Source organism: Kogia breviceps, chromosome 13 (assembly GCF_026419965.1).
Source record: "Kogia breviceps isolate mKogBre1 chromosome 13, mKogBre1 haplotype 1, whole genome shotgun sequence".
Taxonomy (NCBI): Eukaryota; Metazoa; Chordata; class Mammalia; order Artiodactyla; family Physeteridae; genus Kogia; species Kogia breviceps.
In genome coordinates this window covers 67,132,086-67,148,737 of record NC_081322.1, presented here as the reverse complement: position 1 = coordinate 67,148,737, position 16,652 = coordinate 67,132,086, and the positions used below count along the sequence as shown (strand labels likewise).

General features: G+C 38.1%; 1 protein-coding gene across 1 annotated transcript in view; it reads right to left on the bottom strand.

Annotated features, from left to right (window-relative positions):
- ECT2L (epithelial cell transforming 2 like) overlaps positions 1-16,652 on the bottom strand; it is a 62,674-nt gene that overhangs the window by 34,786 nt on the left and 11,236 nt on the right. The window contains 6 exon segments of the mRNA XM_067011201.1: positions 1,106-1,227; positions 2,854-2,989; positions 3,947-4,115; positions 4,921-5,173; positions 8,664-8,766; positions 8,768-8,818. Coding sequence (XP_066867302.1) covers positions 1,106-1,227; positions 2,854-2,989; positions 3,947-4,115; positions 4,921-5,173; positions 8,664-8,766; positions 8,768-8,818 — 834 coding nt within the window.

Here is a 16,652-nt window from a genome sequence, read left to right as displayed (position 1 = left end):
GAGCCTGTGCTTCGCAACGGGAGAGGCCACAACAGTGAGAGGCCCGCGTACCGCAAAAAAAAAAAAAAAAAAAAAAATTTAGAAAATTTGTTTTGCTCTCATTTTTAAAGTAATACTAGTTCACTACAGAAAATAGAGGCAAATAAAAGAGAGAAAAGAAAAAGGAAAACAAAAAGAAAGGAAAACTCACTCATCCAACTATTGTTAGCATGTTGGTATACATCCTTCCAAACCCCTTTTATACACACACACCACCACCACCCTCCCCGACACATACACGGGATTTAAGCATTGGGATCACACCTTCCATATTCTTCGTAACTTACTCTTTTCAAACTGATTTTAAAAGTAGGAAATTTGAAAAATATCCAGAACTAGATGGTGTTAAGAGTTTGCTATATTTCCTTCTAGAGTTTTCTATGCCTATTTTCTACATAGATGAGATTATATAATTGTAGTAACTGTAAAAAAAAAATTTTTTTTACAATAATTTATACTTTGTTTCCTTTTAAACTCCTTCCTATCCTTTTGCTTTTTCCTTTGCCTTGTGGAATCCTGCCAGGGTCATGCTTTGTATGTATTGAATAGTTCAGTGAAATCTGAGGATTAAGAACTTTAAAACTCACAGTTCCCTAAGGAATGGGTAGTAAGAAACAGTTTGAGAAACTTTAATTTCACACTCCCTCTCCTCTGCTTGATTAAAAAAACAACAAAAACAGACAAACAAAAAAACATAGCCCATGAGTCCATGAATACAGAGCTTTTATTTAACAGATATCTGTTAAATATGGCTGATATTAGACAGGTAGGCACTTAAGATTAGCAGCTACCACACATCTTTACAAGGCACTTCACCGTTTTTAATACTCAGAAGAAACAAATAAATTTCCTGGCTGGCTCTTGCCACTAGTGACTTTATTTCTTTAGGGACAGTTACTCTGACCACTAACCCTGATGCCCTTTCCCCCTAAGTACCTGAGTATGTGAAGTATAAAGAGAAAAAGAAATAAAAAATAAATGTGACCGAATCATTTGAACTGACGGAATTTTATAAATCCACAAAATACCATCACGAAGTAGGTATGACCACTACCTCTCTCAAAACTGACCTGATGCTCCAAGTCGTACAAAGAGATCCACGTGACCCCCTTCTTCTTCAGGGGCCACATAGCTTCCTAATTTCTCCCAGAAGTCTCTCACTTCAGGCCTCAGTAAATTTTTATACCAATTTTATAGCCTGAGGGGGGGAAAGATCAAAATGTCGTATATGCTCTAACACTGTTCACCACCATCTAGAAAATGAAACCAGAGCTGTAGGAACCAAAGCCCATTACTTTAGAACACTTATTAATAAATTAAAAACAGTGAATATGTAATCTGTGATTTTTAAAGACTATTGTTTTTCTTCAAAAGCTATAGGAGGAAGATAAGCTTTCCCCTTCATTGGTTCCTTTTTAAATTATTTTGTTTCTTTTCTGAGAGGGGAAATTTAAGTGCATTTGTACCTCCACCACTCAGAAATACTAACAAATTATTTTCCTCTAGCTTTTTTCTTTGTACACACCCATACACCAAGATATATATACTACTTTTAAAAATAATAAAATTGAGATAATACAATTTTGTAAGGGACTTTTAAAAAAGATTTTGTTTTCCTCTTAATTATGAATTTTCAAATGATCAATATTGATAAATATTTCCCATTTAAATAAATATTAAAACCACTGTTCTTTTCATTCAACCACCAAATAAACATTTCATTGTGATATATTTAATTCATTAGGAGCAGACAGGTTGGAAAGTCATTGAAGGCATTGATTTTTCCCAAAACTTCATGTCACTTTCTGGAGGTCACAGTTCAACTGAATAGAGAACCGCCATATGGTTACATTCTGGTTTTTACCTAAACCTCCATTACATTCATAGTCAAATAAGTAATTATGGCATAGTCTTATGTAAAGAAGAAAAATAGGAGAATGGACTCATTTGATTCCAGTTTATTCACCCTCACTCTGTCACCAGTTATCCTCTGTACCCAGCATTATGCATTTTTAAACATTAGAGAAACTATCTATGGCCCACATGGACATCAAAACTCTGATCTTGCTTTCATGTGGATCCATTAAGCTAGCCAGTTGTAAATGATCAAAGTCAATTCCTAGATGCCCAAAAAGAAAAGTGATTTCATACTTGAAAGCAACCATTTTGTTACAAATAAGAAATTTTTGCAAAAATTTTCTAGGTAAGCCATTGAATGTAGTCTACTAATGTCATCCCTTACATATGTGCTTATGTGTGTATTAATGCATGTACATATACACATATACATATATAAATACATGCTTCCTATGTCTTCTTTGTGCTTCCTTTTTCTTATTGAAATTTAAAATATATAACTTCATTATAGAAAGCATATTTTCATCTAATGGCACCTTCCTTAAATAGATCACAAAGTAGGATTTCTGACATTTTTCTTTTGAGAGATGGTAGTTACATGATATTATTAAGTTTCTTGGTCATTCCAAAGAAAATTTAAAATAATTTGTGTCACTTTGCTCTTTTAAGGATTAAGTGCAACAAATTCAATTCAGTAAAAATGTATTGGACACCTACTAAATGCAAGGCAGTTTGGGTCTTTAATACTTTTTTAAAAATTTTGATTTATGGTTTTTATTGCTTCTGATTTTTAAAACTCTTTAGGTCTGTACATTTCCACCTAGATCAGACTGCTTTCCTTTTAGAAGATGAATCATCTTCGTACACATGGTGACCAAAAGATTGCCATACGTCCTCTAGGGGAGAGGAAAAAAGACCCGATTCAAAAAAGGACTGGCCTCCTAACACACTCTGTACCTCGTATGCAGGAATCCGAGATGATATTAATATGAAGTGTGGCTGGAGAGCATGTGAAGAGCTGCTGTCATTTTTATAAACTCCATGCTAATTTTTCTTTGATAGTGAAGGGTAGGAATGGCATCCAGAAACATTGCTTCATTGCTTCTGTAGGGAAAAAGGGAGAATAAGTGAAGTTCTTTTTTTTTTTTTTTTGCGGTACGCGGGCCTTTCACTGCTGCGGCCTCTCCCTTTGCGGAGCACAGGCTCCGGATGCGCAGGCTCAGCGGCCATGTCTCACGGGCCCAGCCGCTGCGCGGCACGTGGGATCCTCCCGGACCGGGGCACGAGCCCATGTCCCCTGCATCAGCAGGCGGACTCTCAACCACTGCGCCACCAGGAAACCCTGATCTTCTCTTAATTTGACTTTGTCAGGTGAGCACCAGTATATCCTCTGGACATCAGTTATCCTGTACAAGGCAAGCGGCCTCAGTACTTCCGTCTCTCCCTGCGGTTTTCAGGGACAGCGGCAAATGGGGCTCCTGGGCGATTGGGTCCAAAGTGCCCTCTGTGCCTCTCCTCCTGCATTTGTGGGATGCCAGAAAGGGCTCTTGGAACTTTTGTGGGGCACTTAAAACCAGTGTAGTGACATACTTAAGGGCTCAAAATGACATTTGTAAAAGGAGCAGCCAAGAGATTTTAAATTTCCTTAATCACCTGGGCCTCATGATTTTCTGAGTAGTGTCCATTCTCTCCACAGTCACCCCTCCCCCATCACCATTCAGATAGGCTTACTCCCTACAAAAAGATTTCTGGAAAAATGTTACTTTTGCTCAATAAATTTATACAGAAAATATGGTATGTCCACAGTATAGCCTCTTTGTGGGGTTAAGAATATTTAAAACATAAATTTTGAATGTTATGTATCTCCCTCTTCGAGAAGCATGTTTAAGACTACTGTTCTTGAAGATTAAGGAACTATTTCTATTGCTGTTTCATAGGATAAGAGCCATATAATTATACAAGATCCCTGCATGTTAGCTGAATTATTCTAGAATGAATTCTTGGTGTCATAGGATGGTCCTCCACCTTCAGTAGATGGAGGTTTGCTTACCGCTTGGGCAAAGCTTCTAAAGGTGCCCAAACAAGCTGTTTCTCCAAAGTTTCCCGTAATCCCACTTGATCCCTCACAGTTTGGGAGAGACGTGGTTGGCATTTGGATTTGAACAATCTAGAGCAGCATGTTCCATTCACCCAAGGGGGTCGAACTTTGAACAAATCCTCTGAAAAACAAACAGCATCAGGCTCGGCTGTTTACTTCATGCTTCTCCCAGCCAAGTCTACACAGTTAATGGCATAAAAATAAAGCTGTTCCAAGGCAGTATTCCAGATGGCAGTAATTATAGCCACTTTTTACACACTCTTTGGTTTTCTTATCCTCTCAGCTCTGTGGCTGCAAGTTACCAGTCACTTCAGGTCAAGAAACAAAGCTCAGAGAATAAGCAACTCTTTTCTTGTAGAAACCAGTTCATCAATTTGTAGGCTTTACCTCATTTTTGGCCTTCTTGGCTTCAAGTAATTTCCCATTTGTTACAATCTCACAGAGGGTGAGTCAGTGAAAAAAAAGATGGGAGAACTCTAATCAGGTTTGCTCTTTACCTTTACACACCGTGTAAATCAGAAGGCTTAGCTTAGAGAGTGTCTCATCCCTACTCCCTTTCCACTTAAAAAAAAAAGTCATTATTCCTGCTTCCGTTTCCATTTTCATTTTTCCTCCTTTTTCACCAATCCTAATTCTTCCAAATTGTTCTGATCCTATTTATTTGCTTTTGCCTGTATTTGTACTTCTCTCTCCTTATTTTTGGTCTCACAGAGGCACTGACATTTGACCTTACATATTTTATCAGAAATCTTTTTGTTTTTCTTAATTAATAGTGAAGAAAAAAAGAGTTTGTCCTGAGATACTTTAGAGAATGCCACTTACAGGCTGTTTCAGAAAGACCTCGCTATCTTCTGTGGGAATTTGTATGTAAATCCATTGGTTTCTAAATACTTGGTTAAGATATAAAGTTATAAAATGCTACTCACTCTTATGTAGTGCAATTTTCTCCCAAATTATTTTCCTTAGGCACTTTTCTCTTTGCCTCTCCTGTAGTTGCTCATCTTCTGTCTGGGGTTCATTCAGGGTCCCATAAAGAGCTGCGGCTTCCCTAGGGGTTAGCCAATCTAAGTTGGACACACAAGCAATGCAATGGTGCTTCCAAGCACCATACTCATTATCTGTTGGCATATAGGGCAGAAACCGTCCAAACTTCATTCATTTGGGCATCCATAGGCAATCCTTCAGAAAAAGAAATGAGAAACATAAGTTACAAGGACCATTTCCCAGTAATAATCTTTTCAGGTACACAGATCATTTTTTCTTATTACATTGAGATTTCTAGTGCAGTTGACTTGCCATCTAAACTTGACTCTGAGAAATAAGAAGCATACACCTTACTACACAGGAAAAATATTCTTTGATGAACATGTTTATTATATATGAATATATGTATTAGTCCTCTTTGTACACTTATTCAATGCTCTCATAGCATTTGGTTACTTTAACCCCAGATTTTGAGAGTTCTGCTTCTAGCAATGGTATAGTAGTTTGTCTCAGACCAACCCTCCCACTGGGACCTGTATGATATTGCCAATAGGCAACCAGTTTTGAGATATGAAAACTGCAAATTTCATATAGTTTCATCTAATCAAATATCTAGACAAAATACTATAAAACAATGACTTGAGCTACCAATTCAATAAGGACTTGTGCAACCAAGACCTCAGAGAGGAGGGAAACCCAGAGACGTAATGTCCTGATTTGGCCTCACTTTTCCCTTCAAGGCACTTGACAGTTCCAAAGTAAAACTAAGGCTGAGAAGCAGAGAAGGAAGTTATGACTGAAAGACTTAGAAGCTGTTAAGAATTTTAGGCATTCTCACAGGGAAGAGAGGAAACAAATTTAAATTCAGGGCTCACTAAGGGTAATAGCCCTGGTAATGACACCAGGCTTTTAGCTAAGATCCTTTTCAGTAAGGATGACAAGGAATTAGACTGAAACTAGCTTTGAAATATTCTCTGATTGAATTTAAGTGAGCTATATCTAGCCTAACCAAATGCCAGAAGCAAAAGCAAGTTCTCTCTGGAAGAAGATAATAATATCATCTGGCAACTCAAATTATTGCATCGATTTTTTATATTCAGTATTTGGTACTCAACCAAAAATATCAGGCACACAAAAAGACAAGAATTATTTGTTTCTTCTTTTGTTTTTTAATAAATAGAGACCCTCAGAAGATCCAAAAGTTGTAATTATCAGACATGAACTTTAAAAAAGCCCTGTAATTACTATGCCTAAGAAATTAAATTGCTGGGTGGAAAATTTTGGCAAAGTAAGCAAATTGACACTCTAGAAATAAAAAATATAATAACAAATTTAGCACTCAATGGACCAGTTTAAGAGTGAATTAGAATCCAGCTAAAGAGATAATTAGGAAACTGAAAGCTAGGCCAGAAGAAAAATCCAGACTGAAACACTGAAGGCCAAAATTATGGAAAAGGCACATTAGAGAATATGAAACTTATGGGACATGGTGAATCAATCTAATGTGTTGAAACCCAGAAGAAAAAGAGAGAAAGTGGAGCAAAAGCAATATATGAAGAGATAGCATCTGAGAACTTTGCAAAACTTATAAAAGACATTAAAATCCCCAATTAAAAAATCAATGCAAAAATACAAAACAGGATAAATACACACACATACACACACCCCTCCAGGTACATTGTAATAAAACTGCAGAAAACAAAAGACAGAGAAAAAGATCTTAAAAGCATCTAGAGAAAACAAATATTACCTTTAAAGGACCAACAATAAAACCCCCTACTTCTCAAAAAAAATTATGAAAGCCAGAGAACAATGGAACATTTTCAAAGTTCTATAAAAAATTAACTGCCAACCTAGAGTTCAAATTCCCAGTGGAAATATCCTTCAAATTTGAAGGTGAAATAAAGACATTTTCAGACAAAAACTAAGAGACTCTGTCAGCAGCAAGCTGCACTGAAAGAAATATTAAAGAGAATTCAGAAGAAAATTGATCCCAAAAGGAAAATCAGAGATGCAGGAAGGTATAAAGAACAACAGAAAAAGTGGTTACTTCCATGGTGGTGCAGTGGTTAAGAATCTACCTGCCAATGCAGGTAACACGGGTTTGATCCCTGGTCTGGGAAGATCCCACATGCCACGGAGCACCTAAGCCTGTGCACCACAACAACTGAGCCTGTACTCTAGAGCCTGCAAGCCACAACTGAGCCCACATGCCACAACTACTGAAGCCCATGTGCCTGGAGCCTGTGCTCCAAAACAAGAGAAGCCACCACAGTGAGAAGCCCGTGCACCACAACAAACAGTAGCTCCTGCTCGCTGCAACTAGAGAGAAAGCCCACATGCAGCAATGAAGACCCAATGCAGCCAAAAAATAAATAAGTAAATAAATAATAAAATTACTTTAAAAAAATAAAGTATATATTCTGACCACAATGCAACTCTGAAAAAAAATTTTTTTGAAGTGGTTACTCATAAATTAATATTAACTATATAAAACAATAGTAGTAAAGCCTTGTGAGGTTAATATATTTTTTTTTAATGTGTGTTTGTGTATTTTATATATGTGTGTATGAGTAAAACTAAAATATTTGAAAACAAAAGCATACAAACTGAGCAGGGAAGCAAACGGAGTTTAAGAGTTCTATGCTCCTTGCATTACCTCAGAGGTGGTAAAATAACCCTGGATAAGTGGTGTAATCTCTGTGGTAGCCATAAGAGAACTGCTAAAGAATTTATAATTAATCTAAAAAATATTTAACTGTATCTAACTGTAAAGAGACAAGGAGAAAAACAAAATATAAAATAATAAATAAAAATAGTAAAATGTTGGACTTAAGCCCAAATATATCAGTATTTACATAAATGTGAACAGATTAAATTACCCCAGCTAAAAGGCAAAGATTGTCAATGTTAAAAGAAAACCACCACCACCATATTCTGTTTACAAGACATGTTCCTTAAATATAAGGACACAGAAAGGTTGAAAGTAAAAAGAGAAGAAACAATATACCATGGGAACACTAAGCTTGGATTCATAAATGCTCTAAATCCAGGGCTCACAGTTGCCTTTTGCATGTGGCCCCTACATAGAGAGCCAAGTATTCTCCAAGATCAGAATCTCAACATAAGCCCATTCTGGAAAGTCTGTATAAGTTAAAGGAGTAAATTATTGACTTGTATTTAAAGTATGTCTACCTTTACATTTTATTAAGTCTTTTAAAAGAAAAAGAGGAGACAAACAGGCCAAATGCAGAAATAATGGCAGAGGATGTAGATCTAGATTTATATTCTGTTAGCCAAAGAGGAGCAGTTAAAGTTGTGGTTGTATAGCAATTTTTGAGGTGGGTTATCATGAATAAAACAATATCATGTAAAAACCAAAGTTTAAGTAATTTTTCACAAAAAAATGGACTTCTTAACCAAGATAATTAGTTTCTAAATAACTAAATTGAGTTTTTAAAGATTATTAAAATTACATGAATTATTAGAAGAGTGTATATCCCCCTGACTTATAAAATAAATTACTGTATTTAATTCATTGCCATTTTTTTTCTCTTAAGGGTAAGTTAATTATGGTTCAGATACGCTCAGTTATTATCTTCAGGAAAGGGAGCTACCCCAATCACCTCATTACGGATGACAGTTGCATTTGGGCCCTATTACTAGGAAATGACAAGTGGTAAACCTGTTCAGTGAAAAATTTCCAGGGCCAGCTGACTTGTGCAGCTGCACACAAATCTTTTGGATTCAGAAAAGAAAAGATATAGAGAGAAATAAAGCGTGGTAGAGAAATCCACTTTGGCCACTTGCATCCTTTCTGAAAACCAGTCTTGGACAACCCTAAAAAGAAAAATGCAGAAATTTATTTCAGACCACTAATATCTAAAGTTGATTAAAATCCAGTATAAATATTGGTCACTGTTCTTTCTCTAGTGTTCTACCTATTAAAAAATTAAGTCCTAAATAACATAAGGCTAGATTTTTAAGTATCCACTTTCAATGATCCATTCTAAAGAGGAAGATGAATTACAAAAATATCTAAAATCCACAGGGGAAAAAAGTCTGAAATAAACATAGTTGTTTGATATAAATATGGGTTTTTTCCTTTTTCTTTACCCAAATTCAATAAATCAGCAAGTCCTGTCGGCTCTATACATATATATCCCCCAAATATGTCCCCCATTCCAGCCACTTCTCTCCACCCCTCAGCCTTCACTCTAGTCAGGGCACCTCCACCTCTCTCCTGGGCGGTTGCAGCTGCCTCCTGATTGCCTCCCTGTTTCCACTCCAGTCTTCCTAGAGCCCATTCTCCACACAGCAGCCCAAGTGTGTTTTAAAAATGTAAATTAGATAATGTCACTCATGCAAGTAAAACCCTACAGTGACTTCCCAATGCAATTAGAATAAAAACCTATAGCTCCATCACACTTAGTAGTGAAATAGTAAATGCCTTCCTCTTAACAAAGCAAGACTGACTACACTCACTGCTTTAACATGGAATAGAGGTTCTAGCCAATTCAATAAGGAAAGAAAAAAATAATGAAAGGTATACGTATTGGAAAGGGAGCAGTAAACTGTCTCAATTCATGTACCATGTACGTGAAATCTATAAAACAACTATTTAAATTGTTGAACTTATTAATAAAAAATTGCTACTTTTCTTTTTTTTTAGATGTTTATAGAATTCTACAGCAACATCCCCTTTTTCATTCCTGATATTACTAATTCACATTTTCTCTCTTTTATCCTTGGTTACTCTTCCTAGGAGTTCATTGATTTTACTACTACTTGTAACAAACCAGCTTTTGTTTTCATAGATTTTCTCTATTGTTAGTTCATTTTCTATATTATTGATTTCCACTCTTATCTTCATCATTTCTTTCTTTCTACGTACTTTGGGTGTAATTTGCTATATTTTTCCCCAGTTTTTTTTTTTTTTTTTTTTTTTTTTTTTTTTTTTTTTTTGTGGTATGCGGGCCTCACTGTTGTGGCCTCTCCCGTTGTGGAGCACAGGCGCTCCGGACGCTCAGGCTCAGCGGCCATGGCTCACGGGCCCAGCTGCTCCGCGGCATGTGGGATCTTCCCAGACCGGGGCACGAACCCGTGTCCCCTGCATCGGCAGGCGGATTCTCAACCACTGCGCCACCAGGGAAGCCGCCCAGTTGTTTTTTTTTTTTAAATTAATTATTTTTGACTGTGTTGGGTCTTTGTTACTGCACGCAGGCTTTCTGTAGTTGCGGTGAACGTGGGCTACTCTTCGCTGCAGTGCGCGGGCTTGTGGTGGCTTGTTTTGTTGCGGAGCATGGGCCCTAGAGCACGCAGCCTTCAGTAGTTGCAGTGTGTGGGCTCAGCAGTTGCAGTGCACGGGCTTAGTTGCTCCACGGCAGGTGGGATCTTCCCAGACCAGGGATCGAACCCGTGTCCCCTGCATTGGCAAGCGGATTCTTAACCACTGTGTCACAAGGAAGTCCCTCCCCTAGTTTCTTAAGGGGGAAGTTGAGATCATTAATTTTAAACACTTTTTCTCATTAACATAAACAATTACATTATATTATTTTCCCTCTAAGCTGTGCTGCGGACCACGTGCTTAGCCATGTTGTATATTCATTGTCATCCAACTTGAAATATTTTCTAATTTCCCTTGTGATTTCTTCTTTGACCATAGGTTATTTATAAGTGCTGTTGATTTCTAAATGTTTGGGGATTTTCTAGATGTTTTATTTTTATTAATCCCAAAATTTATTGCATTGTTGTTAAAGAATATACTTAATAAGATTTCACCCATTTTGAAATGTATTGAGTCTTAGTTTGTGGACCAGGAAATGATGTATAAAGGTATAAATGTTACTGTGCTCATAAAAAGAACATATTTGGAAATTGTTGTATCTAGTTTCTATAAATGTTAGTTCAAGGTGGATAAGAAGATTGCTCAGTTCTTCTATATTCATACTGATTTTTTTTCTTTAGCTCTATTCTGTCAGGTTTTGTTTCATGTAATGTGAAACCCTGTTATTTGGTACATAAACATTTATAATTGTTATGACTTGATGAATTGTTACTTTTCTTATTATAAAATGTCCATCTCTATCTCTCTGGTAATAGTCCTTGTCTTGAAGTCCATTTTGTCTGATATTAATATTGCCATCCTACTTTTATATGCTTACTATTTGCATGGTGTATCTTTTCCTATCCTTATACTTTACCAATCAGTTCCTTTATATTTAAAGTGTATCCCTCGCAGTCAATATACAATGAGATTTTTTTTTTTTTTTTTTTTGTGATATGCGGGCCTCTCACTGTTGTGGCCTCTCCTGTTGCGGGGCACAGGCTCCGGATGCGCAGGCTCAGCGGCCATGGCTCACGGGCCCAGCCGCTCCGCAGCATGTGGGATCTTCCCGGACCGGGGCACGAACCCGTATCCTCTGCATCGGCAGGCGGATTCTCAACCACTGCGCCACCAGGGAAGCCCTACAATGAGATTTTTTTTAGTTGACAACCATTGCCTTTATCTGAGGGTTTAGTCTGCTTGTATTTAATATAATTATTGTTATAGTTGAACCCAAGTCTCAGTTTTGTTACTTGTTGTTTGGTTGTCCCATCTGTCTTATGAGCCTTTATTCCTCCTCTCCTGCCTTGGTTTGAGTTAATACATATTTTTGTTTTCCATTTTAATACCTTTATTAGCTTTTTAGGATATATTTGCATTAGTTTTATAAGCTGTTGCTAGGAAGTATGATATGCATCTTTAATTTTTTGTTGTCTACTTAGAGGTAATAGTCCTATAAAAGTAAAGACCAGTGCAACAATATAATTCTCACCATACTTTGTGCTTTTGTTATCTCTTCTGCATCTACTTATGTTATAAACCCCACAATACCTTGCTTTTGCTTTAAATAGTCATATGTCTCTAAAATAACTTCAAAATTTTATATCTTCTCACACATTTATCATTTCCTGTGCTCTTCATTCCTGTTTATAAATCCATGTTTCCATCTGGTATCAATTTCCTTAGCCTGAAGAGCTTCCTTTAGCATTTTTTTACTGCAGGTCTTCTGACAACAAATCTTGTCAGTTTCCTTTTATTTGAAAATGTCTTTATCTCACATTAATATTTGTAATACTATTATGATCCCATTAATTAATTCAAATAATTATCATCCTGTAGCCAATCTGGTTTCTGCTACATCCTATTTTTCTTCTTCCTCCCTCATGCCCATATTATTTTAAAGCAAATCCAAGACATCATATAATTTTTTTAATTGTACTTTTTAAATATTTATTTATTTACTTTTGACTGTGTTGGGTCTTCGTTGCTGCGCGCGGGCTCTCTCTAGTTGCGGCGAGCGGGGGCTACTCTTCGTTGCGGTGCGCGGGCTTCTCATTGCGGTGGCTTCTCTTGTTGCGGAGCACGGGCTCTAGGTAAGTGGGCTTCAGTAGTTGTGGCACGAGGGCTTAGTTGCTCCGCGGCATATGGGATCTTCCAAGACCAGGGATGGAACCTATGTCCCCTGAACTGGCAGGTGGATTCTTAACCACTGCGCCACCAGGGAAGTCCCAAGACATCATATAACTTCATCCATAAATATTTCAGTGTGTATCACTAAATAATAAGTTGTTTTTTGGTTTTGGGGGGGTTTTTTTTGGCCGCACCTCACGGCTTATGGGATCTTAGTTCCCCGACCAGGGATAGAACCCAGGCCCTTGGCAGTTAGAGCATGTAGCCCTAACCACTGCACCACCAGGGAATTCCCTATTACTAAATAATAATAATAAAAAAATTTTAAACATACACTGCATATAATGCTATCATCATACCTTAACATTCAACAATTTCTCAATATGACATTCATAAAGAAAACTTTTAAAATATGACATCCATCAAGAAAGACTTCAAAGTGAGGATCCAGAAGAAGTAAACTTCTTACAAGCATGCCACCTAAGCACAGATAGATCTTGAATGAATACAAAATCCAAGCCCCTACTCAAGTGGTCCTCTTGGAAGCTATATAGGTCTTAGGCCAAAGAAACATTTCATGGACCATGAAGGATGTACTGCTGGCTCAGCAGCTAACAACTACACACAAAAAAGGACACTTAATACCTGATTGTCCTCTGTATATAATCAGCAATAAACATCTGCTACAGCCCCAAGCCACCATACAGCAATCCAGGTATGAGTAAATCTAGCTCTTCCCTGAAACTCCTGATTTTCTCCAAACTCAGCAGAATTACAGATATTTGTGGCCAATCTCACAGCTGATTAGAAACTTTGGTATAAGAACCTACCAGAACTCATTTACCTAAGGCCACTGGGAATACAAGATTTTTTTCTCACTACTAAGTGGCTACTGCTGCCCAATTACTGGGTCCTAATGGACTCAGATTAACTCACTGAAAGAAAAGTGGTAACTCTGAACAGACTTCATCCTGCAGTGGATCTTCTCTGACCTAAGTTCCCATAGAGTGGGTCAAGCCTCAGAAAGTTTCAACGTGAAATGAAAATGACACCTCCAATTAGGTACAAAAAAGACCTTAGTTACCCTCACCAACAGGTTGTTGAATATCCATTAGACCCAGAGACAGTCTTGACCATGAATTAACAAACTTTTGGCTTAACTGGAGCCTCACTTACAAGTCTTGGGAAAGGAAATGTTCTACCTTGCAACACAACACCAATTCATACATGTAGAAGGAATTAAGAAATGAGAAAATCACCACTTGGTGGCTATCACGGTAATAAGTGCTTCAGGTAAGAATCATCAATGTATGCTAAAACTAGTAAGTAAAAGTCTGACGAGGAAAAAAATACTTGCAAAGATTCAAATACTTTTTAATTAATTTAAAACTAATCACTCAAATACTTTCTAGTTACTTATTAATTAATAAATACAAAATACTTAAGAATTAACCATCTTAACCAAGTGGTAAAGTTAAGATCATAAATAGTAGGACAAACTGACATGCTATTCCCCCACTATGATCCACTGAGAAGAACATAGCATTAAGTCTGTGTTATTCCTGCCAAGAATGTATGACCTCAATGTTGTCTTGAGGAAATATCAGCCAACCACAACCTGAAGGTCATTAAACAAAGGAGCAGATCTACGTTCTTCAAAAGTGTCAAGTAAGAAAAGACGAGGAAAAACTGAGCAATTGCTCCACATCGAAGGTGGACGTAGAGACATGAAAACTAAATACAACAGATGACCTTAGATTGGATTTTGGACTGAGAAGGAAAGGACGATTATAAAGGACATTGCTGGAACAATCAGGAATATTGACTGGAGTCTGTGCATTGGACAGTAGTGCTGAATCAATGCTGATTTCCCAATATTGCAGGGTGTACTATGATTTTTCAGCAGAGTGTGCTTGTTTTTTAGGAATCATACTGAAATGCTTAGGGTTAGTGGGGCAGTATGTTTACAACTCACTCTCAAATATTTGAAATAATCAGGTAAAAATGGTAAAATGCTAACAATCAAGGAATCCAGATGAAAAGTTTAGCGGAATTGTTTACACTATTTTTGTAACTTTTCTGTAAGTTAAACATTATTGTAAAAAGTGGGTTTTTTTGTTGTTTTCTTGTTTGTTTTTAAGAAGCAGCAACCTGCTTCAGTTCCAAGGTTTAACGATTGCCTGTTATTTTTGTGTGTTTCTACTCCCCTGACTTTAAGTCACTGCTTTTTCTTGGTCCTTGTCCATGCAGCTTTGTCATAACTGGAGACAAAACAGAGTGGCTTTAAATGAACCTGTTGTCAGGGCAGCCTGGAGAGAGGGTGGGAGTCGGGGTGTGAGCAGAAGGAAAAAGAATGGAGTTGTGTGTGTGCTGGCAGCACAGAGCACTCACAGGCAGAGGTGTCCCTTAGGGGTCTTCTCAGTATTGATAGAGATTAACGTTCAAACTGAATGAGACTTGTGACCACACCAAGGACAGTTAATCCCAGTGGACTCGTGACCTTAACTCCTGCTTCATAGTCATTCCACTGGCCCTTGAGAGACAATTGGCTCTCATTTGGAACTCTAAGACAGGTCAATAAAATAAGATGCAAAACAGAAACGTTTTCAGCCTCCTTTCCAGAGACGGGTCTCAGTATCTTCAGAGTCTTTGTCCCCATCCTCACAGCATCTACTGTTCCATCCCAGCCAAGCAAAAGAGAATTGAGCCCGAATTGCTTTTTAAAGTAAACCTTAATCATCCATGTTTTATATTTGTTCCTAGTCTGCGCTGCTGCAAGGACACATTCGGGTATAATGAATTTTAAGCAAGAAGGAAAGAAAATGCTTCGGTCACATTAAAAAAAAAAAAAATCAGGACATGAGGAGCAGAGAACTAGGGTGGTTTGCGGTAATGACATTGTGGCTCATTGCATTTTAGTTTATGTCGCAAAGTCAGACATCCGTGAAGAGAAATACCAGCATGTGAGGAGACAATGAAGAAAATGTGCTCCGCTCGTTTGTTGTGACAAAGATAGCTTCATTGGAATAATTCACGACAGCGCCTCGCAGCCACGCACAGTGTGTGCTTTGCAAAACTAATCGGCTTAGCGATATGGGACTTGAATCGAATTCTCTGCTCTGAAGTTTCTAAGAAGTAGAAGGACGCCACCCAAATTGTGATGAAATGGCTGAGGAGCGGATGGGGGCGGTGGCCTGGAGAGGGCCGAGTGCCTTTGGCAGAGGTCCCTGCACTCCAGTGGCCCAGGCGGCACCTCCTCGTCTTGTCTGGTGGCTTGACACACGTTCCATGGCGTGGTAAGGGTCTGTGTTGGGTGATCTCCACATGGAGGCCAGTGTCACACAGCATAACGACTGGGTCTGGGGTGGACAGAAAATGCGGAACCGTGAGCTGAGCTCTCCAGTGAGTGAGAGCAAAGCTGGGTGTGGGTACAGCAATAAGGAGGGTGACTGAAGAGTTTTTCTTTTTTAAGATTTAAAAATAATTTGTATATTCTGATTCGTAAATAGTTAAATGGGTACATAAAAGCATAAAAAATTAGGTTACACTTAGTTGGTACAATTATGGGTGATTGGTAGTTTCCTCTTTTTGCTTTTTTTAACTTTCCAGTGTGTCTCCAAAGGCCTGATTTTACCACTGAATAGACAAAAAAGGCCCAAGGCTTTCATGCAAGGCATCCCCTCCAGGTGGAACACTCATCCTCCAAGTCTTGGCTTGCCTATTTCCTACGCAGCCTTCAGAATCCAGCCTAAATGTCAAATCCTCAGGGAAGGCTTCCCTGATCCCCTGGACTAGGTGAGGTCCCAGTTACTTTTCCTTTGTCACTTAGCATCACCGTAGCTATTTCTTTGATATCTGTTGGGTTGGCCATGCCTGCCCTTGGGTGGTGGAAAATAAAGGATAATGCACGCACATGGATGTGACATCACTATATGAGCGCAGGATGACTTCCCTTGTGTGATTCTTCTTATTATATGACTTGTGGCCAATGAAGCAGTGGGGTCCTGAGGAAGGAGTAAGAAACTTTCTCCAGAACCAGCATGGCAGATCCAAGTCACGTGGCTAGTAAAAAGCTATTTTTGCAACAATGTAGGTAACAATATAAGGCGATGTTAGTGGGTTTTGGGGATGGTATTTCTGGGGTACTGCCAGAATCCTCTCACCTTCCCAACAGGCTGACCGTTCCTGCTCCCCAAACACTTCCCCGAGGGAGGCTAC